The sequence below is a fragment of the Poecilia formosa genome, unplaced genomic scaffold, assembly GCF_000485575.1.
Source record: "Poecilia formosa unplaced genomic scaffold, Poecilia_formosa-5.1.2 Scaffold215, whole genome shotgun sequence".
NCBI classification, from domain to species: domain Eukaryota; kingdom Metazoa; phylum Chordata; class Actinopteri; order Cyprinodontiformes; family Poeciliidae; genus Poecilia; species Poecilia formosa.
Window position 1 is genome coordinate 1,042,201 of NW_006800154.1, and position 27,799 is coordinate 1,069,999.

Below are 27,799 nucleotides of genomic sequence, written 5' to 3' on the forward strand. Positions count from 1 at the left end.
GAAATGAACCTTATGGGCGACATCTTCGAATGAAAGTTTTTAAACCAACAAAGATACTACGGCACAAAGTGTGTCTTGTATTGGTTGTACTCCAAACTAGGCTGAATNAAAAAAAAATCTTTGCTGGAATAAAATGTGAAACTAGAAAAGGAAAATAAGAAAGCAAAGCATTAGAGGCGACACAGAGCGTCTACGGTGTATAGAAAGCATAAATGTATGCCTTTTTTTATTCCTTTATCCCTTACACTGGCAATATCTGCTCTTTCATCATGGTAGAACCAATTTTCCAGCAGCGTTTTGCTATTGGAGCTCATAAAAAGATAAAACTACCATGCCATCAACAAGCTCTTTATGCAATTCTGCAACAAGCGGACAGTTCACAGACCGGAGATGTCTTTCCAAACGAAGGAAAGGTTTACTGTGTTGACAGGTTGGGTGGGTGGGAAAAAAAAATAAAAATCACTTGTAAACAAATTTAATATGCTCCAAAAGGACGAACAGCCAGCAACCAGACATGAAATCATCATCTCTGCTGTGACATCGAAGGACAGGCCAGTTTCATAGGGGCTGCTTAATCCAAACTTTGCCAGCTGTAATTTGAATAAACCTGTCTTCAATCAAGTAAAATGTATGCCTGCTCATTTGCATGAACTACACAGAAGGACAGAAGGGTCTCAAGAGACAATGTGAGGGTAGGTTCCAGGGATCAAATTACCTCACCTTGCAGTTAACACTGTAATTGCTTGGAACCCAGTTTAGGTTAATTTAGTTCATCATTTGATTTTGTTCATTGTAAAGAGTTTTTAGAGCTTTGCTTTGGAAACTGTTTTGCCATTTCCAAGGGTTGCCGGGGCAAAGCTTGATATTTCGACAGGGGAACCATGTCTGGCTACAAGCACATGCAAAGACACTTATAGTCTCAAGCTAAAATTGAATCTCAAACTCTGCACACCCATTACTTTCTAACTCTCACTCTAGAGCCCACTTTTATCTATAATTGAAAACGCAAACAGTTTATTTTTCTGCCTCCCCATGGTACAGCCCTGGTTAACTGGACTCATCTTTTTCTGACCACTGGCTAAAAACATAGACTCTCAATTTAACATGAATATTTTAAAGGGACCTCGTCTAAGTGTATGAAGTAAATGTATCTGAACATCATTTCTATCTTTACCAACATAAAAAACTTGTCCTCTGTAGGGAGAGGATGCACAGCTCTTCTCGTGGACTTTGAGGAATTGAGCAACATTTTTGCAGTTTTCTAGAACATCAGCATCAATTAGACTGTGTTTTTCTTTTATAAAATTGAAAACATGAACATATAAGGGAAAATATGTTGTCATTCCTCTTATGTAACTTATAGAGATCAAATATGTAGCTCTTTACTCTGTGCTAACAAAATATGTGCTACTGTGTGCTAACAAAAAAGCTGTGTAGCTGCCTAGTTGTGCAAGGGCACATTTTTACCTCTGCCACTTATGAAGAGAACAGTCTTGAGTAATGAACATGTTCCATTTAGAATGAAAAAGGGATATTATCACAGAACAGAAATTAAACGAAACTTAGCAATGCTTCCTGGTGAACACGCCAAAAAAATAAAAAAAGAAAAAGAAAAAAGAAAAGAAAAAGGAAAAAAAGCTCCAGAACCAAAGCCTTAGAAGCGTGGACTTGTTTGAGAGTTGTCCTGGAAGCATAGAGCGAGTTTGTGCAATTTAAGTCAGTTGGTTTTTCTTTTTTGGCTGATTAATTGAAGTTACATTTTACCGTACACTGCTTAACCATGAAATTTTCTGTCACTGACCTATTTGTCTGCTATGCTTGTTTACTAAGTGGGTCTAATGTATTCACAAATCAACCACACCGGACCAGTGCTTCCAATGATCTAATACAACTATGGGACAAATCAAATTAGTGGTCTTTCTTAACAGGATTTACATTCAGTCTTAAGACAAATAGGAATTCTGGCTTTTTTTTAAAGCTAATCTTTTTAAGTTAAAGGACCGTTTCATACTTTCAGCAAGGGGACTCGCTGTCCACCAATTTATTTTCTCTGACAAAAATGTAATTTCCATACGTCTAAGCATTAATGAAGAGCTGGCAATTAACTGTTTTCTGTAATTATATTTGTTGAGGAATTAACAAACAGCAGCAGGGCAGTATATCCCTACAGTGGGTTCATTTTCATTTCATGTCTGTCTAAGAAGCAGACTAATCTACTTTAGTTGCTCACGGTATTATGAGCTGAGGTTCCTGACTCAATCTAAACTAATTATCCATTGTTTGATGTTGGAAAATCATCTGTCACACACTTAGGCCAATTAGTGTGAAACTCACTCTCAGTTTGTATGTGTTAGGGTTTAAATGGTACAAAGGCACATTGTTGTTTTTGTGCTATTGTGTGTAGGTAATGTGGGTGAACTATCTGGGCCCTATTACAAGTCATCATCATTCAAATGAAAAATGGTAGGGGTTTAACACTGAATAGAGATTCCTTTTGAGACTTACAAAACCTTTATTTTAAAATGTTCTTTGGCATTAGGACCAACGTAAAATTACACAGGCATAAAAACTGAAATATATTGACTTGTCAAATAAGTAAAGCAAAAGCGGATTGTTAGCATTCCCCAAAACAGTCCTTAAAGTTACTCTCTATTTGTGCATAATCTTGTCTAATAAGCAATGAATGCATTGCTACAACCGTACCTGCAAATGCCACCATGTCTGCCAAAGTGTAAAATACATCCCTCAGAAAAGTTAAACAACAAATGTGTTATGGAATACAGCAAGCGCTGGTTTTATTTGGTGGGTTTCCAATTTCATTAGCTAATTAAAAAAAATAATAATAAGTATGGCCTTTTATTGCAAAAGCAAGACAGATTTAGAACTTTGAAATTCAAATGATTCCTTGATGAAAGGAAAAGAGAAAAACATGCAACAGCGTTATTGGGGAAATTCTCAGAGTCCACTAAATTAGGTCACCTTGGTTCATCATATGAACTATTATTTTTTTTTATTTCATGTGTTTACCAGTTTGTTTGTTTCAATATCCCGCCTGGGGTACACTGCAATGTAAAAGGCAGTCATTCAGTTGCTTCTCTAAATCTACTTTATTTACACAATGAGGAAGACGTCATAGGATGTGTGTGTGTGTGTGTGTGTGTGTGTGTGTGTGTGTGTGCGTGTGACAACATCTGCAAAAGCAGGCAGCTGGATGAAGCACAGTTTTTGGAAGTTTATATAAAACAATTGACGGAGGGGCTCTCTTTTATTGTCGTGCTGAATACTGACATTATCAAACTGTCACTCAAATCTTAAGAGAATAGAGGAAAACAAAACACCATGAGGTGTTGTGGCGATAGAGGGAGTTTCTGAGTGTAGGAAGTGTGAAGGTTTAACAACCAAATCTGTGAATAGGACCCCTTACAAGCATTTCGTTTCCTTTTCATTTCAGATCTCTTGCTTAGTTTTTCACTTCTTTGAACCTTAATTTTTTTACAAGCTGCATTATGCTAATTGAATCAGGTTCAGCCAAACATAGTTATGACAGAATTGACTCCTATAGTTCATGTCCACAGCGGCTTTAATGAGCCCCAAGCTGCCACCTTTCTGTGACTTTGACACAAAGTAACTGTGTTGAAACACTTTGCTGTGTCAGGTTCAACAAAACTCAATTCCCCGGGTGAGAGTCCCTTTCTCAGACTGCTTGGTTGGCAGATTGTAGAGCTTTCATATGAGCTACAAAGCCTGTACACGTTCCTTTGTGTGCATGTGTGCGTCTGAGTGTGCCTGAGATTATTTGTACGCCCCTCTGGGCTTTGTGTTCCTCATCAGTGCATGCCCGGAAAGGGCTTAGACAAGACTCAATCATGGATATCATGCAGCCCGAAGAAATTTTAGTCAATGTCACAGCGCACAGGAGAGACAATTATATCCACAAATACCTACCTGATCAATTTAGTTTTATGACATCTCTATTTTAACTTTACGCTGAACATAATACGGTGCCTTGTAAGTATATTTATACACCTTGGACTATCAAGCACTTTGATAGACATATTCAAAGCTGCAGTAGAGAGCAATTTAATCCCTTGGATTTCATTTAGATATATTAGGGTATAAAGAAATGCATTTTTGTCACATTTTTTTCAAATCTATTCTCTTTACAACTATTGGCTTCTTTATGGTGGTCACATAAAATGGCCCCCGCTGCCTTGGGAAATGGTCCAGGGTGTACCCTGCATCTCGCCCCAATGACTGCTGGAGATAGGCATCAGTCACACTGTGTCCATGAAAAGAAAAAGCAAGTTTAAATAATGGATTGATGGATCTTTTAAACCTTTTTGTTGTCTTTCAAAGTATTATATTAATAAAGCCCATTGTTCTCTGAATCCTTTGGGAGATGAGCCTGCACCTAGATGTATGAAAAAGGCTGCTATGATAAATAAACTCCAACTTTTGCATTATTCTTAGTCATCACTCTTCAGTTTTTCCACTTTCTAATTTGTAATTCTAATGTGTTATTGTATTGCATTGCTCCGGATCTGACAGCAGACATCCATTAAGTGAGGGAAAGTCAATAAAGCCTAATATGTTGCATAATTACAATAAGAAAAACACAGCGCAATTTTGAGTTGCCAGTCTATTACCAAAGTGTAGTGTCCACCACTTCCTGCATAAACAACCATTATTTTAGAAAATTAATGTAAACATGCCGGGGTGGCTTCTGTGTCGTTGCCATTTGCAGGCTTGTGTTTAATCTAAAATGTGCACAGTAATAATAAAAAGGATCACATTTAAATAAAACAAGTGAGAAAAGGTTGTAAAAGAATTTAGTCAAATTTCCAGGTCCATTTAGGTATCCTCCATTTCATTTCACTGCATACAATTCATTTTTCTTTTGCCATTCTAAATGAATACAATAACCCGACACAAACCGGGAAAACCTACATACACACCGACTTCTTCTTGTGTTAGGGAAACAGTTCTTGTCGGTCTTGCCTGTGCCTACTATTGCTGTAATAATGGTGCACTATTAAATGCAATGCAATACAAAGATCTGTAAGCATGTTTCACCATGTTAGTGAATATTTTATATTCAGAAAATATTTCATGTTTTACCATTCAAACAAGGTCCGAGTCATCAGGAAATCAAACTAAAGCTGTTCATTTTCATGGTTTAGGCCATTACACAGTAGAACACAGTTTTTTATATGTGTAGAAATTTAAAGAAAAAAAAAAATCTGGTACTGTAAGCCAACCCTTTAGCAATTGTGACTGCAATTATCAGAGTGGACTCACCTCTTCCTGTGCTGTAATGCTGCAGCTTGTCACTGTACACTGCCTCCTTGGTGTATGCTCTTTTCCTGAGAGAGCAGCAAACATTGAAAGAGAATATAAGAGTTGACATGATGAAAGGGAAGACGGCTCATGATGTTCTGTGCTGCCTGAAGATGACGCAGATGAAAATAAATCAGCTTCAGCGGATACCAATAGCAGATGAAGTTTATGAAAATGAGTTGATTTTTAATTAGACCTTGATAGGATCTTTTTTTCTTTTCATGTCTCCTCTGCTTCTGCATCAAAAGAGGCTGCCCCATTTGATGAGCACTTGACTTGCTCAAACTTGCACATCACCGGTGAAAATGTAACTTTCATATATTTTAAGTGGAGCAAGACAGGAATTTGACAATGTGACAAACTGCTGCAAAAAGAGATGGGCTTAATGGGGTGGAGTTGTCACAGTCTCTATGGAAAAAAAAAGTCTTCCTTTTAAAATGTAACAGCTTTTGCATTTCTATTAAATCTATTGATTTTTTTTCTGTCATTCTTATATTAGATCTCTTCATTTCAGTTAGGGTAAGAAAGAGGAAACATAAGAACAATTCCTGCAGTGTCCAAATATATAACTTTTGTTGTTTTCCAGTTCATAATTAATCCAACTCAAAATTATCAATACGTTATTTTATTTCAACTTCATTAAGCATTTCCGTGATACGCTGGAGATCTCAACAAAAAAAAAAAAAAAAAAAAGAAAGTACATAACATTAGCATTAATGTAAACACAATATACATTAACTAATGCTGAAAAGTTCTACAGAGGAATCTTAGCACTTGACTGACACCGGTAAAGCAAGCTAATATTGGCTGGGTTACTTTGAGAATATATGCAATAATTGTCAAAAACCTTAGTACACTCTGATGCCAGTAGCCAGCCAGTGTCAAGGGGAGCATAACTACTTTTATTCGTTCATCATGCATCTCAGTGACAGCAGTAGCATGAATAATACTTTTCACAATTTAGCACAAAAGAGAAAATAAGGAAAACTCTGGTTACCTGCTGCACACGATGGAGATGGCAATAAGCGAGACAATAAAGACCACTCCAGCAGCTGCTGACCCCGCAATCAGAGGAAGCTGTTCCCTCAGCTCAGACTTGAAGTCGTCTACACAAAGAAAGGGTAGAAGGACATGTAATGAAAATGAAATAAACTGTAAATAATACACACTGTGTTTATTTATCTTATATAGCTTTTCTTGTTTTTGTTTAGTAAAAACTAGAAAAGAGGTGGCAAAACAAAAAAATAACTGATTTAAATTCTGTTGAGAGGTGCTTACGGAAACCCTGTTGTGTTTGACTAAGAAAGTGAAAGGGGGAAAAAAAATAGCAACGCAAGAAAACTTGAGAGCGAAAAAAAAGATCGAGGAAGACCCTACAATCTTCTCTGCTGGTGTATGTGTCATAAACAAGTGGACAAGGAAACTGTTGTTGAAATCTTGGCTTTACAAGTGTTAATAGAAAGCCATTTACTGTCAGTCATCCACTATTTTATTTTAACTAGTGTTGACTGTGGCAGTCCTGGAGGACAACCTAAAAGTGCAAAGGCAGCAGAATCCTCAGCTATCTTTTTGTGTGTGCCAGTCTTTTTGCGACTTTGAGACCCGGAGCACAGTCGTTAAAGCAAAATCACAATTTAGCATGCTGAAGGCAAATCAGCAGCTTCCAAATCCCATCCCATCCCCCATGCAGGATGGACGCATTGGATTAAGGTGATAAAGGGAGACCTAATGCATCTTGGGAGTAGTGTGAGAGTTGCAATATGTGAGGGAGCTCGATTTGACATGAATTGGTCGCCTTTTTAACTTGTAAGTTTTTCAAGAATATTTCAATAAAACATTGTGAACAGCTTTTTGCAGTTTCCCGGCACTCATTCTATTATATTTTGATGCATATTCGTTGTGAGAGGTCTATATAAATCTTCCCTTTGAGAACACCAACTTCCCTTGACAGTTTGAAATCACGCAAAAGGCTCTTCCAGTGGTAAATATGTTCCCATAACTTCGAGACTTACTCCTGGTGCACGGAGACAAAATGAAATCTCTTCCTTAAATGATCGGTCAAGTTTCTTCTATGACTTTGTGTGTCCAGAGGAGTAAAGAGAAAATGGTGAAAAAGCGTACAAAAATGTCCTGGTAGGAGGACACAAAGGATTAAGAAATACATTTATTGGAAGGGAGACAAGGTGTTTACTTTATGAGGAAATGAAGCGGTTTGACGGCAGGAGAAAAGACTGGTAAGAGGGGCCAGGAGGTGGAGGCGTGGGTGTTATCGTCGGCTGTCCTCTGGTGCCTGCTGCTAATTGCCTTGACGAATGTCGTGCTATGGCAACCGGCCAAGGGATGAACCATAAGCAGCATGAGCGACTGTGAGGTATGTGTCCCCGTGTGTGACTGCATGCATGCATCTAAACCGACACTCATGTTTGAGAGAACGATCATTTGTGAAGAGAGGGTGAACAGAGGGCCTACGACTGTGCCTCCACATCTGCTCTGCACAGGTAAATAGCCAAAATGATAAGCTCTATCACCTGACATTTTTCTCTCCATTAAGACTCAACCATAGCATAAAGTATTGTGATCTTCATTACTAATAATACGTCCATATCTGTCAAGTTTTGGATATGCCACCGCTCGCTGTGAGCCATCCCACCTGCCCAACCAAGGTGCAATGTCCTTTACACTTTAAGACACGTTTACTAGAAATCTAAAATACCTGTCAACCACTTAAAAACTACAATTAGGAGCTCTAAATCCTAATTTTGCTGATAGGCCTACCTTTATTGTTCTTGAAATGCTGTGGACGTTGCTGAGTATGCCCACAGCCTAAATGAAAACACCAAAGGGACCTTAAGCACATTTATTTGCTTTACGTATTCATCAACTATATCTATATGACATAATCACTTGCAGCGTTAACTTGAAGGGATTCATGCAGAAATTCTGAATGACTGCATTAATTCGCCATGGTTAAGAGGTGATCAGCCTATGGCACTGTACAGGCGTAATGGACGCCCAGATTGCTTTGATAGCTGCTTTGAGATCATCCGACTTGTTGCATATGGTATCGCTCATCTTCCTCTTGACGAAAGGCCTGGGGAGTTTGCTGGTCAATCCAAAACAGGAAAACCATACCATTATGGAATACCACTGAACCAGCTTTTGGCTCCTTTGGTAGTGTGTGCAGGCGTCAAGTCCTGCTGGAAAATAAAATCAGCATTTTCATCCAGCTTGAAAGTAGAGGGAAGCACAACATTCTTGAGAATTCCCCAGTAGACGGCTGATTGACTGTGGACTTCAGAAAACACAATGGACCAAAACACAACAGATGAGAAGCCTCTGACGTTGTCTCTGATTCAGGAGAGGCTTAATATGGCGAATGTGCATTTGTAACCCATCTAGTATTTGCATATGTGTGTCTGGAATGGATTTCACATGACAGTCCTCTCAATTGTTGGGGGACCTTTTCCAAACACCACGTCTTCCTTCCGCTCAATTTTCAGTTAACATGCTTGCATACAGAACTCTGTGAACAACCAGCTTTTGCAGCAATGTCCTTTTGTGACTTACCTTCCTTGCGAAGGGTATCGATGACAGTCTTCTGCACATTTGTCAAGTCAGCAGTCTTCCCCATGATTATGTAGCCGATTGACCCAGAGTGAGTGACCACTTAAAGGCGCAGGAAGCCTTTGCGGATGTTGTGAGATGATTAGCTGATTAGGGTGTGACGCCATAAGTTTCCATTCCAGTGACCTTTTTCACAATATTCTAGTATTCTGAGACACTGAATTTTGGATTTTTCTCATCTGTAAGCCATAATCACCAAAATTACTACAAGCAAAAGCTGGGGAATATATCATTCTTTGTGTGAGGATTCTATAGTTACTTTCTGTATTAGTACAATGTGGAAATATCTTTATAACCTCTTTATGTATTAGGAACTCTGACCATATCAGAGATTAGTGTGGTCTTCTAGTAAGTAAGAGTTATTCAGACACGCTCAAGCTGTTTTGATTCCAGCACCAAAACCCCCGGCTGGGAAGCTTGTGAGGAATTGCTCCACCAACCTCACCAAATCTATTCACACCCTTTCTGCAGTGACACTAATGAACATAGCTCCAGATGCTTGCCAGCTTACCAGGTGTTTCAGCCCATTTTCCCTTGCCAACTGCCCCCTGCCTCTGATGCCCAGAAAAAAAAAGAAAATCAATCTAATCAACTGCTAATCAGAGTTATGTATTCTAGTACAGTTCTCCGGGAACAGAAGGACATGGTAAAAAAAAAAAGCCCCAAAAACAATTAGCTAAGCATTTTAAATGAACCACAGTTAGCTGCACAAAGAAAAGATACTCTGCATTCTTCATGTTCATAGCTCCCACACACACTTACATCTGACCCTGAAGGAAATCAATTTTGCTGTGGAAATAGAAGTGCAATCAAAAACTGTGTTTTTCCTTCCATTTCTTCTGCTAATAATAATCCAACACCAAACACAAAGAGGTGTCCATGGGTGCTAGCAAGAAGAGGGTGTATGTGTGTGTGCGTGGAATGGAAAAAAAAAAAAAAAAAAAATGGAAAAAGAAAAAAAAAAAAAAAAAGAAAAGCAGAGTAGGACAGAGAGATGAGCAGACAGAACTGATTCCTCTGGCTCCACGGTCCTTACCATCTGTGAGGGTTTGGAAGCACATCTTGCTGCTGTATTTGCCAAAGCCAGCCACAGTCCGCGCCCGCACCTGTACCACGTAAACTGTACCCGGCCTGAGGCCCTCCACACGTGCAGTGTTGGTCTGGCTGCGCAGCACAGTGGAGTTTATCTCTGCATGATCCTGAAAGAAGCAGTGAAGGCAGAAAACATTAGCGATTAATTGCTGCGCAAAAGACACACTGTCAACTAAGAAATAAAGGTTCATTTCCATCCTAAAATTAAAGTTATGACTGGAAACTTCACCAACAAGTGAGCATCAAGGAATTCAATTTGACAGGAGACACCTTGAAATTATTTATGGTTTACAAACCTAACATCTGACAGAATTGGCTTCTAGCAAGGGTTGTTAATGTGTGGTAGACCTATATCATTGTTGTGTGTGGCATATAGGCGGTCCATGCTAAGTATTGTGCTATTGTTTTGTTTTTGTTTTTTTACAATTCTGTGGCATTAGTGGCCTCCATTCACAGCAACCAGGCAGTAACCAGACCAGATCTGATCCGTTTACTCTGTTTATATTTTTTTTTTACACAGAAGAGGAATTGGTTTCCTTATTGGAGAAGGTGTCTTAAAACAAGAAAACCTATCAGACAAACAACAACATATTAAATGGTATTTAATGCATTTGCAACATGTGAACAACTTGCAAAGCCTTGGAAAGAGAAAGACAGAAAGGCATGAAAAGAGAAGCAGGGAACCTTTAGAAAAAATACTTTACTGTAACGTTAAGGTAAAAAGTAAAAGATAAACATGGGCCTATTTGTCATGTGACATTTTTTCTAAGCAAAAAACCTGCTGACTACCTTCAACACTGAGCTACCAAACTGATAAAGAGACATAAGCATTTAACTACATTCAGCTTTTTCTTTTGTGGTGTATGTTTTCTTTTTTTTTTGTTGTTGTTGTTAAGAAAAGACAATGAAAACTGTCTCAGAGCATTTAATAAAAAGGCTAAATATTGTTTTAATTAGACAAATTTCTATAAGTTATGATTTTTAGTGTGTTGAGGGGGTGGCTAAATGGAAGTGCGGCATGAAGAAAACATCTGAACAATACAGGACCTCAAGTTGCAGAACTTAAACCAACCACAGAGATGATAGTGTCCCATTCATCCAATAACACACATGTAAAATATTGGAACCTTCAACTTTAAACAACATCATTTTGTGAGGCTGTTTAAAGTATGCTGATTTTTAAAAAAGCTGCACATAAATCGGCATGCTACTCAAGTACACTGAATTATTCAATAACGTGTGCGTATATATACGTGCAGCCACCTCTTAATTATAACTAATGTCTGAAAAATGGTCCTAATTCCATTTCCACGCTCAACAGAGCGAGTCAGACAGTCTGCTGCAGAGAAGTCTGGGGACTTGTTGGAGGTACAGAATCTGCTATAGGGGATCAGTAATAACTTGGGGCCTGTCACAATCCCGTAACGCAGAGTGAATATGACAGCCAGAAAATAAGACTGCACCTACACTACACCCACCATTGCAGGCCACCGATGGCTGCAATGCAGACAAACTGGAAAGGGTGGCCATGAGCAAAGGGGCTGTACATCCCTGTGTCAGTAATTCTGTGTAACTAGAAGAAGTCTTTATTTTAAACTGGCTTAATAGAACATTGTTCAGTGTCAGAACTGTGCATTTTTGCCATCATGTATGAATGCTTAGAGAAAAAAAAAAAAAAAAAAAATCAGGTAAGGAATAAGAAAAAGGAGGGGAGGAGGGGGCGCATGGAGGAGATGGAAGATGGCAGGAAGCGATAAGAAACTCGAGGCAGTGGCAGCCCACACTGAAATCATTATCCAATCTGATTGGTGTAATTGAATCATTCCGGTTGCTCCATCACTAAGCAGACGAGGTAAACATGGCTATGAGATCTGCTTCCATCCACCTCCCGCACACACATAATGATGTGCGCAATCACATTAACTCTTATTGGACACTTTGGGCTTGATGAAGACAAATGTTTGGGCTTGGGATGTGGGGGCATCACACCAGCAGGATTTCATTCTGTCAGTGAGAGGAAAAAACATATTTATAAATGGAACGCCGGATGTAACTGGTTTAGGGAGTTTAATCATTAATGTACTTTTCGGTGTTGAGAGCAGACAAGTTGTTTTCAAATTGCTGCAAACAAACACTTACGAGACGTGACTTCTTAGTAACAGCTTTTTTGAAAAAGAAAAAAAAAGTGCACCCCACAAGAGTCCCCGTGAGAGACTGAAACCCCTGCCATCAAATCATATGGTCCCAGCCATGGTTGAAAGCACACAGACCCCCAGGGGTCAAAATTAGCCTAGATCTTCTTTGCCTTCACCAAGCCACACCCCCATCTGTTGAATATGAATGCAGAACAGGTGAGCAGACAGATGGCAAACCGCCAATGGGTGAGCTGTCCTTTGGGAAAGAATGAGCTCAGAATGGCCTCTTCATGCTGCCTGTCAAAAGGGGATTATGTCTCACGTACACACATACACACACATCTGCCACACAAAAATGAGCTGGCATTTGGCGCACCAGCAGGTTTGAAGATAGCCAATGGAAAGCCTTGCCAGGAGGAGCTTCCAGCTATGAGAGGTCCTTCCCTGCTGCCAGTCAATTGGGGATTAGGAGGACCACACCCCAACTTACTAAATCAAGAGTAAGTTGCAGGTGGGAAGGCAGATGGCGGAGCAGCCAATCAAAATCATTGCCAGAGGTGACAGACAGGAAGCACTGTGGGAAATGATCACCGGAGCATTCAGCAAAGTGACAGAGCCATAACATATGATGGTTAGTCTCAATATAGAAGTATTTTAAAATACTATCTGTGAACAGAAATGTGATAATTAATATTTAGGTTTGAATATGTTTGTGTGTACTCTACAAAACTTTAAAGCAGCCATACTGAGCTTTGTAGGTTTTACACTCTTTCATAGAAATGTGCTAATCAAACATAAAAAAAAGAAGAAACTGTAACTAAATTGCTACTGGAATGCCTTAAATCTTCTTAGATGTAGATGTTCAACAAATCCATATTACTACTATGAGAGAAATAGGTTTTTGGTTTTATTTATTGTTAATTTATAGCATGCAAACCTAGAACTAGAACCAACGGAAAAGCCGTGATTTTCACAAACCTATCCATTGGAGTGGCTGCATTAAAATGTTATTTGTTTTAATGTTAAGTACAATAAGATGTTACCAGTGGAATGAAATGTGTGGAAAATAAACTGCACAGTAAAAAGTAACTTTAGGTCGCATACAACGGTATATAAGAATATTTTTCACCTGACAACTTTCATGGAAATCCTACAAAAATAGATGAATAAAATTAGATAGAAACATCTAAAAAGAAAGTAATAGGTGATAATGCCAGGTCCAGCGGTTCTGTGTGATGTGTTTTTTTTTCTCTGTAGAAAACTCATGACTTTCAGCCATCTCCTGGGCACTCAAATAATTTTTCAGCATATTTCCAATGCCTCTGCCTTCAGCAGACTATCCATGATCAATGACCATATTCCCTTCAGATTTGTCCTTGTTCAAAAGCCGAATTCATTCCAACCAAAATCTTCTGCACTCATTTTCCGCAGTGGTGCCAAAACGTGTTTCACATTCGTCTTTTGCTTCTTGTTGATTGTTCCACCATCTGAAAAGTATCACTGGAACTTTACACTGGTGTTTAAATCTCCATGCAGATAAAAAAAAACAAAAACAAAAAAAAACTCCCATTTCTGCAATATTAGGGATGACATAAAGTATTCGGAATATCTGAACATTTTGCCATAGCTTTAAACCCTTATAGAGTAATAGTGGGAACAAATATACCTTATCAGCTAATATTTATGTTAAAAAAATATCCCTGTCATTTCTTTGCATTGCAACTCAACTACTATAGTAGTGAACAAAGAGCAAAGTGACAGCGCAGTGGCAGCATTTTGCATTGTTTCAATGAAGTACAATTGAACCCCTTGGCGATTTTTGGTATACATGGTCATAACTTCTCTTTTTATGTCACAAATATTCCATAATTGAAGAGCTCGTAAAGAGGGTCATATATTGTGAATGTCATGAAATATGAGTCACAGGCAGCTCATTTTGGGAGTTGGGGAAAAAAAAATTACCCACTGCTGCTTTACATGTTAAACACAACGAGGACATGAATATTTAAATGAACCAAATGCAAAAATCTCAAAAACGTTTTAAAGCTTACATGTTATTCTAGAGATTTTCTTTTTTTTTTCTTTAGAAGGTGACAATGTGATCAAACAGTACTAGAAGTATGGCAAATTTCTCATGTTTACCCCTTTCTGGAGTCACTTAGTGAACAAAAGCAGTTATAGCCTTTGGTTTTGGGTCTGTCCAGTAAAATATTTTTTTTCTTTCAACTAATCTTAAACTGGCAATTTGTTTAACAAAAAGTGACATCCTTGTCAGACATTTTTCCTTTCACATAATCTGCTGTGATTCTTTTCAAAAAGTCGAGTTAAATAACTGGTTTTGTTATTTTACGTTTCACATCATGCTTTGTGCAGTAATTTATTTACAGAAAGGGAGTAAAGATAAAAAAAAAGGATTATGACGTTGCTGTATGGCTAGCTAGTTGATTCTAAATGTTTGCAGCAATGCTGTACCTCTACGATTTTTACGTCGTCATTAATTTCATAGAGATCATTACAACTGAAGTGATCTGGATTTTTAGGCCATGGTGACGATGAAGCTCTACGGGGAAGTACTACCTATTACTTTCTTTCATTTTCACAGTTATAGTGAAATCTGTAGCATTTTATCAATTGAAAACACATCTCTCAAAGACACCACTTTAATAAAGCCTCGTAAGACATTATATCTGATTCAAAACTGAAAGCTGTGTCATATTGGACAATACAAATGAATTTTTATTTTACTTGATGTGTGTATGTCTCTGTGAGTGAGAATCTTACTTGTGTGTCTGTTTTTCAAAAATTGCCAACCAACCCAAAATGCACAGCATGGCCACTTGGCGAAAGGACAAACATGGTGGGATACCATGTGTCCTCTTCACAGGCTCAAACAGTTGCATGCATGCAAATAACCGGCACACACAAAGGCAAACCGAGGAGTTTATGAACACAGATTCTAGTATTTCTAGTTTTGTAAAACAAAAATAGCTCAGGAAATTGCTCCTATGATCATGTCCTTATCAAACTGCATATAATAAAACTGGCTAAAACCATGATAAAGTAGAAATGCTCTAAAACTGACATTTACAACCTGGAAATTCTATCTTTTTTATCTTAATTTATCAATCGTATGTCTATTAAATGTGAATGCATTGTCTTTTTTTCAAGTTAACTTTCTTTAATTCTCTTTAATCTTTAATATTCTTCCCCATATACTTTGCAACCATCTTCCTTTGCCATTATTCTTTGCATACATTCAATGTGGGAGTAAAAACCAAGAGGGGGGAAAAGTAAGCATGCACAAGAAAATGTGAAGACTTTTGATTGGGGACTGTGGTGTGGTAAATAAAGAACAGTATTCAGAGATGAACTTGCCCCTCAAATATCTACATGTATCCACAAAATGTGGTCAACTTGAGAATTGTGGAAAGTAAGTATATAAAAGTCGCCTTTTTATTTGTCTCATCACTAATTTTAAACGAAACACAGGGGAGAGTTCATTGTGTCCAGACTGTAAAACCTTGGATTTTTGCCTGCATTTTCTAACACTGCTGCATGACTTCACTATTGTTAACCAGAATGGATCCACCTGCACTGCTGGTGGGTTTTGCACATACACAACTACACAAACTCACACCTAGCTGTATACACACACACACACACACACACACACGCACGAACGCACGCACACACACGCACACGCACGCACACGCATGCACCCTCTTCCTGACACCATCAGAGCTGTCTGCAACCAGAGCGGGTGGCTGTTCTGCTCCGGCCTAATGGAGGGCCTGACCTCCACTATGTAGACTTATTTCCTCCCTCCCCAAATTTTCAGGCAACTAGACGAAAAAAAAAGGAAGAGAAAAGATAGGATGAGATGTTTCCCCCTTTCCTCTGAAAGGGTTTAAATCATTTAATCTTGCTGTGCAATTTAAGGTCCTGGGAACAGTTACTTTGGACTAAGTAGGCAGCCTAAAGAAGAGAGAGGTATCTGCTGGGTGAACACCTATTAACATCTAGTTAGGATTTCAAGTAAAAAAAAAAAAAAATGGAAATTTGTCTTTTACTCATTACCACCTACATTTTGTAGTGTATGTTGATGTGACAAACAACACATAACAATGATATTAATAAGATAATAGAATTGAAAGTGAATAAGTATTTACGTCCCCTGACATTTTCCATGCATTTTGTCACATTACAACCTAAAAACTAAGGTATATTTTAATAAAGATAAATTAACACAGTGATGAATGCATTTTTATTCACAACACTCAACTTTGAAACCCTGAAATAAAATCTGGTGTTATCAATTCTCAATGCTCATCTAATTAGTGAATACAATGTGGCATTTAGTGATTTAGTCCTGGTGCAGCTATTTAAAAAATCTTTAAGAAGTTTGTTAGAGATTATTAAGGTGCTTTTCCACTGGCGAGTTGCACTCTAACCGATTAATGTGCGGTTTGGTTCAACCCCAGTGGTGAGCATCTCCATCGCGGATCTGTTTCTCACTATTGTGGCCGGGCTGTGAGTGCGCAGCAGTTGTGGTCAACTCTCTGCTGATGTTTGCAGAGACACTCAGCAATGGAAAATCTCCAGGTTGTGGTTTTGATGGACTCAAATAAACCTAGATATTTAATTTCGTCTTAGAGAGACTAACATCAGCTGATTATTTCACAATGCATATAAATATAATTACATTATGGCACTTGGCCATAATGGTCACAAAAAAGAAAAAATAATAAAATAAAATAAGGCACGTGTTCCTGGTGCAGATAGAGATTGTTAAACTCACAATTATGCTCCTCCACACTGAACAGCTCTCTGATAGCATACAGCATGTCCGTAGTCCACAGCTAAACCATACTGTTGTTGGGAGTTTTCAGTGACGTAAATCAAGAGCCAATCATTGAACCCCCTCAGCTGTCAATCAAATCGCTTCCGTGCACAGTACCCGGCTTGGTCCGGGTACCATGAGTTACGTACTTAAATCTGAGATCAGCCATGAAGAGCCACTCTGGATCTGCTAATGGAAAATTAATCTGGTCACAAGAATGACAGTATTTACAGCGTGATATTCCATGTACGGTGAGCTAGTGTGTTACTGATGAGATATTACTATATATATATATATATATATATATAAAGAGAGAGCGAGAGAGACTGAGGGAAAGGGATGGAGACATATTTGGTGCTTAATCAGGTATAAAAACACATCTCTGACATCTCCGTCAGGGGTGTCTGGCTGAAGGAAAGTCTGTTTAGAATGTGTGAAAAGCCTTGTCAGATCCAAAATACAGAGTGTCAAAAGAGGACCACCAAAGGGGAAATCTCATCTCGACAGCCCAGTGTGTCACAAAGCAATCACTTTGACTCACCTTCTGTGTCTTACTCAGTCTCACACGGTGGGACGTTTTCTACACAGATAAGACGTTTCGAGTCTGGAACAAATAGGGGGTGATGTAGGTACATTCAGCCTGGCAGCATGGACCACAGCCTCAGTCATCACCTGAATTATCCCAGTGCAATTAGCAATCATGTCCCCGATAGTTCACTAATTTGTGATTATGCTGCACTTATCTATTTGTTTGAGGAAGCTCTAAGCTAAACATCAGGTTTGATTGATATTCATGAGGTAACGTGGGCCGTGTGAGTGGTATTTACATGACACTAAGCTGCCTGGTGGATAAGGTTTGTCAGAGCCATGGCAGTCAGATTCGGCTCCCTGAGCTGTGAAACCTCAAAAAGGAAAAACAACATTGAAGACCTACGATTCTGAATGCAACACCATTTTTAAATAGCAATTGTTTCTTGTCCCAGTAGGAAATGTTTAACGTGACAAAACTTTTCTAAGCTGCCACTGCAAATATCGATCCAGGAACCTAGGACACAGCGAGTTTGTGAGAAGCAAAGAATTCAACAATAACACAAGAAATGCACACACACACACATTAATAAATCTATATTGATTATTATCTTCTATGTGGAAAACAGAAGATAGTGAAGGTTAACTAAGTCTCAAAACAGTTCTAGAATGATGAAGACTGGCAACCAAAAAAAAAAACGAACCTATGCATGACTGGGCTTTTTATGGACCTGCTTTAGAAAGACAAACAAGGCCGAAAACCAAAATGCTGATCTAAGTTTTATTATGTTCGAGGCCTTGGGAAAAGCCTACAGGTCAATACTAAAGCAGCGTAGTAACCGAAGGGTAGTGCTGGTGACTTAATAAAGCAGACGTATTGTGTGTGAGGAGACAGGTCGATGCGACCTCCCTCCAGACCCAATGCATTTTCACAGTGGGACAGGGTTACTGCACTGTGCAGAGTGGGCCTGGTGCAGAGGTCAGCCTTTTCACTTCATCAGCAGCAGAAACCAAAGAACAGTGGGAGAGGTGGAGGGAGCGAAGGGACTGGACATATTATCAACCCAGGGGAACAGCTTGCAGATATCCAGGAGCTTAGATTCTGCAGCATCACATGTAACATATACAACATATGAAGAGCACAAGTGAAAGAAATTCAGCTGGGAAAAAAAAGAATAAAAACAAAACACTCATGCAAATGTACGCTCTTGCAGCTTACCTTCTCGTAGTAGCGCAGCTCGTAGTCAAGGATGATGCCATTGGGTTGCTCTGGTTGAGGCCATGATAGTGTGAAGCTGTTCATGGTGGAGCTGATCTGGTGCATGATGGGAACAATTGATGGGGCTGTAAAAATCGAGATAGCAAAAAGAAAAAAGAAAAACATAAGTACAGTTATGTTGCTCCTCTTGTTCATTTCTAACCATTGTTCCTTTCTTTTTCTTTCTTTCTTTCTTGCAAGCCCGCTGTCACAACAGGAACCACTACATCATCATCATCAGAGGACTGCCTTAGAAACCTTAAAGTTTTTACTTCCTTTATATTTCTAAAGCCCTGAGCCAGAAGATAAATGAAGGGGATGCTAAGTTGAGCTTTTTCAGTTTCATGTTTATTTCCAAATTGTGACACTTTGTGCAGCCCTGGACTCAAAGGGTTGTAGCAGTGATGGATAAAACCCAAGCAGTAGTGTCAAATGGCCTGTTTTTCTTCAGTGCGTTTACAGAGGACACCAAAGCTCTTTACACTACATTCGGCCATTCACTCATTCAGCCACACATTCAAACATTGATAGTGGTAAGCTAGATTGTAGCCACAGCTGGTCTGGGGCAGTCTGACAGAGGCGAGGTTGCCATGTTCCAGCGCCACCAGGCCCTCTATCCACCACCAGCAGGCAAGGCAAGATAAGTGTCTTCCCCAAGGACAAATCGGCAAACCACTAGTTACAAGATTAACTCCTAGCTTAGTCGTCCCTTCACAATGATTGTGAAGTTAAAGAAAAATGATATACAACTTTCAAACTTTTTTTCTATACCATGACCATATTTATTTTTGCACAGCTTCTGTTAAACAATTTCTATGTTTCACATATCTGCAGACATCTTTTACAGTAGTATAACATGGAAATGTAAAAACCTTTTAATAAGATGTAAAATCCAGTCTGAAGTATATCCGACAATGGGCACACCTAAGGATTTATTTTTTATTTATTTTTTTTCATTTTTACATGCAGGGAATCTACACAGTGTATTTTGGGTGTTAGATTTATTATTATCAAGCAATTCCTGCGGGATCGGTACTTGTAGTACTCAGTTGCAATATGTGTGGTATAGGTGGCAATAATGTGAAGTTACTATGCTAATACCACACAATTTCTTGACAGATCAAAAAAAGAAAAAGAAAAGAAAAAGAAAACCTGGCTTGCCGGCAGGCAGGATAAAAAAACAAAACAAACAACAACAAAAAAAAACAGTAATAATAATCTTTTGCAAGGTGGCACGCCAATTACTTAATAAAATCTCTTGCAGATTTTAAATAAATTTAATACAATTATTCAACATTTCCAAGAATATATAATCGTGCTTTAACTAGAGGAAAATAATGTTGGTAAATAATTAATCAATAACTTAAAATCACTTGATAAAAGACTATTCCGGCAATGTTCCAGTATTATAGGAGCAAATATTATGAATCTCTTGGCCATCACATATAAATCAAAAGTAGATTTGACTCTTCTATTAAAGTTTGCATTTGTTCTGAGTTTCAGTTGCAGATATAAGGACTCTGTCTGAGTTGTAACCGGAGTACCATAACATTAGTCCATCCAGGACTGATTTAAAATTTAATCTGCTGTTGGGTTGAGTAGGTCTGAATATGGGAGTTGTAATGTAATATATCCAAAGTATAAATCATGTTAATGTTTCCTATTCAGTGACTGAGTGTGCAGCCTTGCAATGCCTTCTGTAGTGGCATGTCGCATTTCAGGAGGTCGAGTGTCACCCTGGCTCTGCCTTATTTAAATAAAGTTGAGGTGCAGGTTGCTTTTATGCAAAAGAGGGTCAAGCACACTAGAGCCTCTGGAGGCCAAGGGAAAACTTTGAAAAGAAACATTTGGCAATCTGTGAACTATGGCTTGAATCTTGAATATTGTGAAATGGGAGATCATACACGTAGTAAACACACAATTACACTTTATAAACAATTAATTGTCACATCCCCAAAAGCTGTTGATTCATCATGAACTCAGTTGTGAAGTGTGGGATGTTACTTGTTAAATTTGTGCATTTGTCAAAGATATCACTAAAATGGAAACATTTTGTGACGCCGACGAGAATTTTCCACCCTGCAGCTGCCACACGCCTGACTGCACACATCTGGTCAGTCAATTAATCTAGATACAAGGCACCTTGATCATTTTTGTCCTTTGCAATGTCACTCTATCCAATCACACAAATCATTCAGCACACTTCATTTATGAGATATATCTCTGTGTTGTCTATTTAATTTGAGTAATAAGGGAATGGAAATAACCAGTTCCAATCATCACAATTATCTGTCTACACAGTTGTTTAAATGTGCGTTTTTTTTTGTTTGTTTTTTTATTTTATTTGAAGGTTAAATGATAAAATATAAATACATTCTATCCCATCCTATAATGCTAATTTGTAAACATACGACCATTTCTGATAAGAATTTCAGTCAATTTCTGTTCTCATAACATTTTGTGTCTATCAGGTATTTGACTCTTAACAACAAAGGCAGGTTTTAATCCCACCTGATTAGCATTTTTCTGAAAAAGCTCTCATCAAAGAGACCTTTCACGATGACCCTCCTTCCTTTGTTTTTGGTAGATTATTCCCAGCTCCATGTCTTCCCTCTGCACAAGACTAAACGAAAAAGATCTCAATCCTCTTGCCATTATGGGATTGTTTGTAAATCACGTTTTGTAGGGAGTATTCTACGACTTTCATTGGGATCAGTAAGTTTGAGTGTCATGCTATTCTCCTGCATGGGGAAAATGCAAATGTGAAGGAGTGAGAGGGTCTGTTTTTGTGGATTATGCCCCGGCTGCCCTTGTTGGCTCTCACCTCTTCCCCCTCCCTCCCTCATTTCTCCACACAGCGACGTGAGAGCTGAGCTTTACCTTGGTGCACTCCAGCCTCTCTACTTCTCAGGCTAGTTCACGCTCCACTGACCAGGGTGAGGGCTGCCTGGGCCGCATTATCAATTACCGGCCACAGGCACACTGTTCCTGACAGACCCTGGGGATGGGTGCTCCACTCAGAAATTCCTGCAGTGGGGAAAAGATGCCGTGCAGGGAAGCTCTGTTTCTCTGGCTGCAATTCAGTTCATGCTTTCAGGTGCATAAACAAAGTCTCGTTCATTAAGTGTGTCTTTTTATACGTGTCTGGATTGAGCCTTGGTTAAATAAAACAAACTGTAAGATAATGTTCACTAATTCGCCTATGGCTCCATACTTGTAGAGCTTTGACAGCTAGTCAAAACTTTGTAGGGTTTATGTGGAATTATAATCCTTTTAACAAGACCGTGTCAAATAGACGCAGAGTTGCTAATTGGCAACAAATAAAAAAGGACATTTCTCTCTGTTACAGAGGCATTTGTATTTTCCGGGCACTTAGTGCCGTTTTGTAGCAGAACTACAATGCACATTTCTGTTTACGCATATTTTATTAAAATGCAGAATATATATAAAACGTAGCTTAAATGAAATTTGACTTCCCTGGCAGCAGAAAGCTATATCACAGTTTCTGTCCACTTTGTTGATACAGAGTGGTGAGTAAAGTCTTCAATGCTCCTCACAGACTATGAACATCTCTGTTCATGTGAGATTAAGTGTTTCACATATTTTACTTGTTTCATCTTTTATGTTTCTATTCAGCAACTTAATAGCTTATGCTACGTTATATTTTATAAATATGTCTGAGATTGAGAATGTCAGAGAATCTCAATTTTCTGTTTATGCAGGAAGTATTTAACACAGTTTACACAAAAATTGTTGGAATATAATGAACTTGTTATGGAAAGACGATCAACCCTGTTCACCATAAACAAACAATTAATCGTTAGCAGATGAATAACATCAGTCAACTTTAGAACAACCGATTAATTGATCATTTGCACCCCCATCTCAAACACAAGATAACTCTGGCAACCTTCGTCTGCTTCTTGGCAGCATAGTGCCAATGTCTTTTCCCTTCCATGTTTTTGTTTATAGATTTTCTACATTTAGACAGGAACTATTATGACATTTTTTGAACTGCAACCCTGAACAAAACTGAAAGGATGTATTGTAAATATTTTGATATAGCCCTCTTAATCAACATGGGTATCTTGTTAATGTCTCTTACATGAACAGAGCTTGTGATTCTGAAATGAGTTGAACCGAAAAAGGATCCTTCACCCTTTTTTTTTTTTTTTTTTTTTGCCCTCTTTTTTTAATTTTTTTTTTTTTTTTTTTTTAATGTGCCCTCATAACCTACGTGTGACGAGCCTGTCGGAGACGATGTGTTGTGGTTGTGTGAGGGTGAGATCCAGCTCAATGAAGCTCTGCTGTCCTCTCCAAGTGCGTCCCCATTGTCACCCTGGGACAATGATGCTGACAGTGATTGGTGACTGTGTCCCAAAGCTTCTCTCTCCACCCTCCAACCCACCAATCCCTTGCTCCTTGTGCTCCACTTTTATCTAGCCCCACTTGCAGCCCCTGGCTTTTAATGCGGAGCTCGGCTCATCATTAATCAAAGTCAAAGCCTTCAAGCGTCTGACTTGGACAGAAAGAGGGGAAGAAGAAGAAGAGGATGGAGGAAGACGGATCAAAAAAGATGGTGAAAGAATGAAAAAAAGAACCGTATTTACCTTTGAAGGTTTAATCAGCTGTGTAATAGATGACAGACCAACTTTATGTGCATCTGACATCAAACTAAACTTCTGTTCTCATTATGGAAACTTCTGTGTGCAGCTGCTATAATTTTAATTTAACATCAAGGTTCCAGCATATTGGACTTCTTGCTGTGCATCAATGATTTAGAGGTGTATTCCTTTTAAACTGGAAGAACATTTAACCTGCAATAGCCAACCTGAATGCACAAAAGTGATGTGCTTGCTTTCGTTTGCTTGCAAGCACAGAAACTATAAATTTATGCAACCATTTGCCAACATCAACTGCAAATTTAACATGTACTCAGATCTGTTCATGAATGTGTTCCCAGATGTGCACACGCTTATCCACATTTCTAAGGCCAAACAACAGAAAAACAGTTTTATTTTTCTCAAAGACAAATTTTCCATGATTTCAATAAAATGACAAGCTTTTCTCCTGTCAGCATAAAGCTGGTAGCACCAGCTGAGTAGGGCTTATCTGACTAGCAAATAGAGAAATGAACCTTATGGGCGACATCTTCGAATGAAAGTTTTTAAACCAACAAAGATACTACGGCACAAAGTGTGTCTTGTATTGGTTGTACTCCAAACTAGGCTGAATATCTTCCACTACTTTTTGTCTTTGTCATTGAGCCACTTCCAAAATGACAGTGTACATATGAGTCTTTGCAAATAGTAGTGTTACCCTAACTTTTATGACATAACAGAATGCCATAACATAACAGAATGTCCTTGTTCCACTACAAGGACCACTTGTAGTTCTCAAGTGGTCCTCAGTTCCATTTGAAAGCAAAAATCGTTTAAAACAAATTGCATGCATTTGTTTTCAGCCCCCATTTCCTCTGATAACCCTAAATAAATTCAGTGCACCTAGGTTCCATGAGTAGTTTAATCTTTATAGAAGTTTGCATTTAGTAACCGTGATTGAGGATAACCATAAAGAACAAGAAAACATAGGTCAGCTATAACATTATAGAGACATTGTCTCTATAATGGTGGTGGTGAGGATTGACGCAGAGACCCAAGTTATGGTGAAGATGACGATGAATTTAATAATAATAATGCTCAGACAGTCCAGGACAGGCAGCACGGCAGAGAGACAAGCGCACAGCTAATTGCCGGTAGCAACTGACCTACAGGACATAATGAGAGCGAACACAAACCAGGACTTAGCAGTAACACTGGAGCGTGCAGACAGCTTGCGACATACGTAAGACAAACGTGGAAACGACAAGGACCCGACAAGAGACCAAGACAACAGGTGGGTTTAAATACACAGGGAGGGTAATCAAGGGAACGAGACACACCTGGGAACAATCAATGGGGAAGACGCAGAGACAGAGACTCACGAGACACGAGACAGAAACTGAACACAGAAAAACCTTAAAATAAATACCCAAAAACACGGATCATGACAGACGTTTGAAGCAGGATTAAGTTATAAAATAATGCCCCAAGGCCTGAACAACTAACATCTAACATACACTCTTTTAGGGAGTTGCACTTGCCAACATGTATATTGCCCAATATTCTGTGCATTAAATTTACCATTTATTTTCCAAAAGTTGGTGGTGGCAGCACTATGCTTTATAGGATGTTTTTTTTTTTTCTCCAATGACAAGGGAGCAGGTCAGAGTTGATGGAAGGACAAAATGGTGCTAGATACTTGGAAATCTTGCAGACAGCCTGTTAGCAGCTGCACAAGTCCTGCTGGTAGGACAGAGTTTCACCTTTTAGCGTGATAATGATTCTAAGCATGTCCAGTCAAAGTACCTAAAATTATCTGAGCATAATTTTAGCATAATTTTAGGTAAATATTCCTTTTCAAGGCTTGAAAAGGAATATTTATAGATGTTCTCAATTAAATCTGAACTTCCTTCCTTCCTTCCTTCCTTCCTTGATGGGAAACTTAATTAAATTTTAGTTAGTGGCAGTTTAGAAAAAAGTATCAACTTATCTTGGAGCCAAATCCTTTTCAACACAGCAAATAAAATAGATATTAGCAGCTAAAAATATAATATATATTTTTTTTACCTTTAGATTCTGTCACACTACCATGAACTAATAGGAATTCAAAGTTTCATATGAGGAGAGAAGCTCAGTCATGTGCTGTGCTGCAGTCAAAGCCATAGGTTAGACGACTGCTACCTTATTAACAGGGGCTCAGAAGGCCAAGCCAGCCATGACTACATAGTAATGGCTTTCTCTCAAACATCTTAAAGAGGGATAAGTTCAGCACCACGGACTTCTCTCAAATACTACTGGCTTGAATTATATTTCAAAATCACGTCATACAAGGAGGATTCTGATTTTTTTTTCACATATAGGCATATGTGTAAAAAAGTTAAAAAAGAGAGAGAGAGAAAGGAGCCAATTCACCTTGTAAGCAAATTCACACTGGCTCAAATGCATAAAGACATCAACACCATGCCCACTGTCACTTATTCTACAGTATAAATACATCAGAAGTGACATCTGGGTTTAGAAGCATTCAGGTTGACACTTTTTTTTTTTCTTTCTTGCCTGCAGCTAATCCCTCACCTTTTGGATGCAGGAACAGGATCTAACATCAGTAGAAACAAACATGAGATAAAATAAAAAAAAGGCACACCAGGAAGCCATGACAGCTCTCATATGATGAAACTGGTGGGGTCTGGAATACCCCTTAAACAAATGTAAACCGGAGAGACAGAATGAATGGTGTCCTGAATATCTCCTCGGGACATTGTTTGCCTAACATCTCATCTGATTCCAGAGCTCCACACGGTGCAGATGTCTCTAATTCATCCGGTTGTTTGGATTTCAGTCGAGTGTGCTGGGTCTCACTATCTTGATTATGACCCACCAGATCGGACTTGTCCAAGGCCGAGGACAGCGATGTTTGTCTTTCTGCGGGAATAGCTCTCCAAACACCAGCCAAGCAAGGCAGGATTGTTTGTAGATATAATTGGCATTTCTGTGGTCTGAGAGATGTTTGGCACATAATCTAGGTCAAGAAGGCTGTGCTAGTGAGATCGTAGCGCTATTGTGTATTAGGTAGCTATGTAACTATACCTCACATTTGTCTTTCCTTCTTTTCACCATTTCAATGAATTCACCACAATCAGGTAGTGTCATGTTATGTCAAAATGCAACAATATGGCATAAAAAAGTTAATTTATTTCTCCTTGGACAACAGACAAATAGGACTAAAACTAGGACAGTCATGAATAATCGCCTTACATGGTGCAGTATATCACCTTTCTGGGGTTGTATCTCAGTTTCTGTGGGTGTATGTATCTCCTAGAGAGCAAAGGGCCATAAATGAACTCCTAAATCACACTATTGATCAGTTCTTTTTCTCAGACACACACCAGGATTGAGGGCAGTTAAATGGTCTCATTGGTTCATGCTACGTCCACATCAAGGCCGCCCCCTAAACTCCACTCTTCGTCCTTTCACATCTGTAATAACCAGTTTACTCCTCTGCTCTAACACCACAAGTTTATGCAGCTGAAGATGAAGTTTCTCTGCCAAACAACAGCCAACACTGAAGTCGGTTTACCTTACAAAGGTAAACAAAAACGGATCATTACCTTTGTCAGTTGGAAGAAACAGTCCAATTTATCTTCTAAATATCAAAATTAATGATGTTTTCAGTTGGAAAAAAAAAAGATTCTCTTTCTGAGAAATTCATCTTTGAACTTGAAGATCATGAGGGCATAAAATCTTAACGAAAAATTTTAAAGCTGCAGTTTCTTGCTTTTGTTTGTCCTATTTTCTGGAGATTTTATTTATGTTTTTCATGTTAAGATAAAACATCCAACACTAATTTAGGTTCACAAGGCTTAAGAAACATGTGAAGTTTTCAGTACTTTAACACCTGTTTTTCTAAGAGGCTCATGACATTTTATTTTCATCAACTTATAACTTTCTGTATGATAATCAAAAATAAGATGTTCTTCATTCATGCAAAAAAAAAAAAGTTGTAGTTTATATACGTCCACCCAGAGTTTCTACTTTGCAGAGAACTGCAAATTGTTGCAAATTGCAAATTGTTGCCACTTCTTTCTTAGAGTTTTTTTTATATTATTTATTTCCTTTTAACTCTTCTTCCAGGTTCTTTTTAAAGTCTGTTTGGCTGTGAACACAACAGTTTGACCTCAGTCACATGAAATAAGTCTAGATTTTGCTATGATTTTTATTTTTATTTTCTTGGGATTATTTTCTTGGGATTTGGGTTTTTTTGAGATTTGGGACTGTTTTTTGTAGTTTTTTTTTATAAACTACAAAAAAAAGTTGTAGTTTATATACGTCCACCCAGAGTTTCTACTTTGCAGAGAACTGGTCAAAGACCCCTCTGTAATGTTCC

At 38.5% G+C, this 27,799-nt stretch overlaps 1 protein-coding gene across 1 annotated transcript in view; it reads right to left on the reverse strand.

The window, feature by feature from the left end:
- Positions 1-5,118: 5,118 nt before the first annotated feature.
- LOC107838123 (ephrin type-B receptor 1-B-like) overlaps positions 5,119-27,799 on the reverse strand; it is a 33,972-nt gene continuing 11,291 nt past the window's right edge. The window contains exons 4-7 of the mRNA XM_016679558.1: positions 18,776-18,900; positions 9,998-10,160; positions 6,335-6,443; positions 5,119-5,363 (exon numbers count right to left, since the gene is read on the reverse strand). Coding sequence (XP_016535044.1) covers positions 5,207-5,363; positions 6,335-6,443; positions 9,998-10,160; positions 18,776-18,900 — 554 coding nt within the window. The 3' untranslated portion in view covers positions 5,119-5,206. The remainder of the gene's footprint in view (positions 5,364-6,334; positions 6,444-9,997; positions 10,161-18,775; positions 18,901-27,799) is intronic.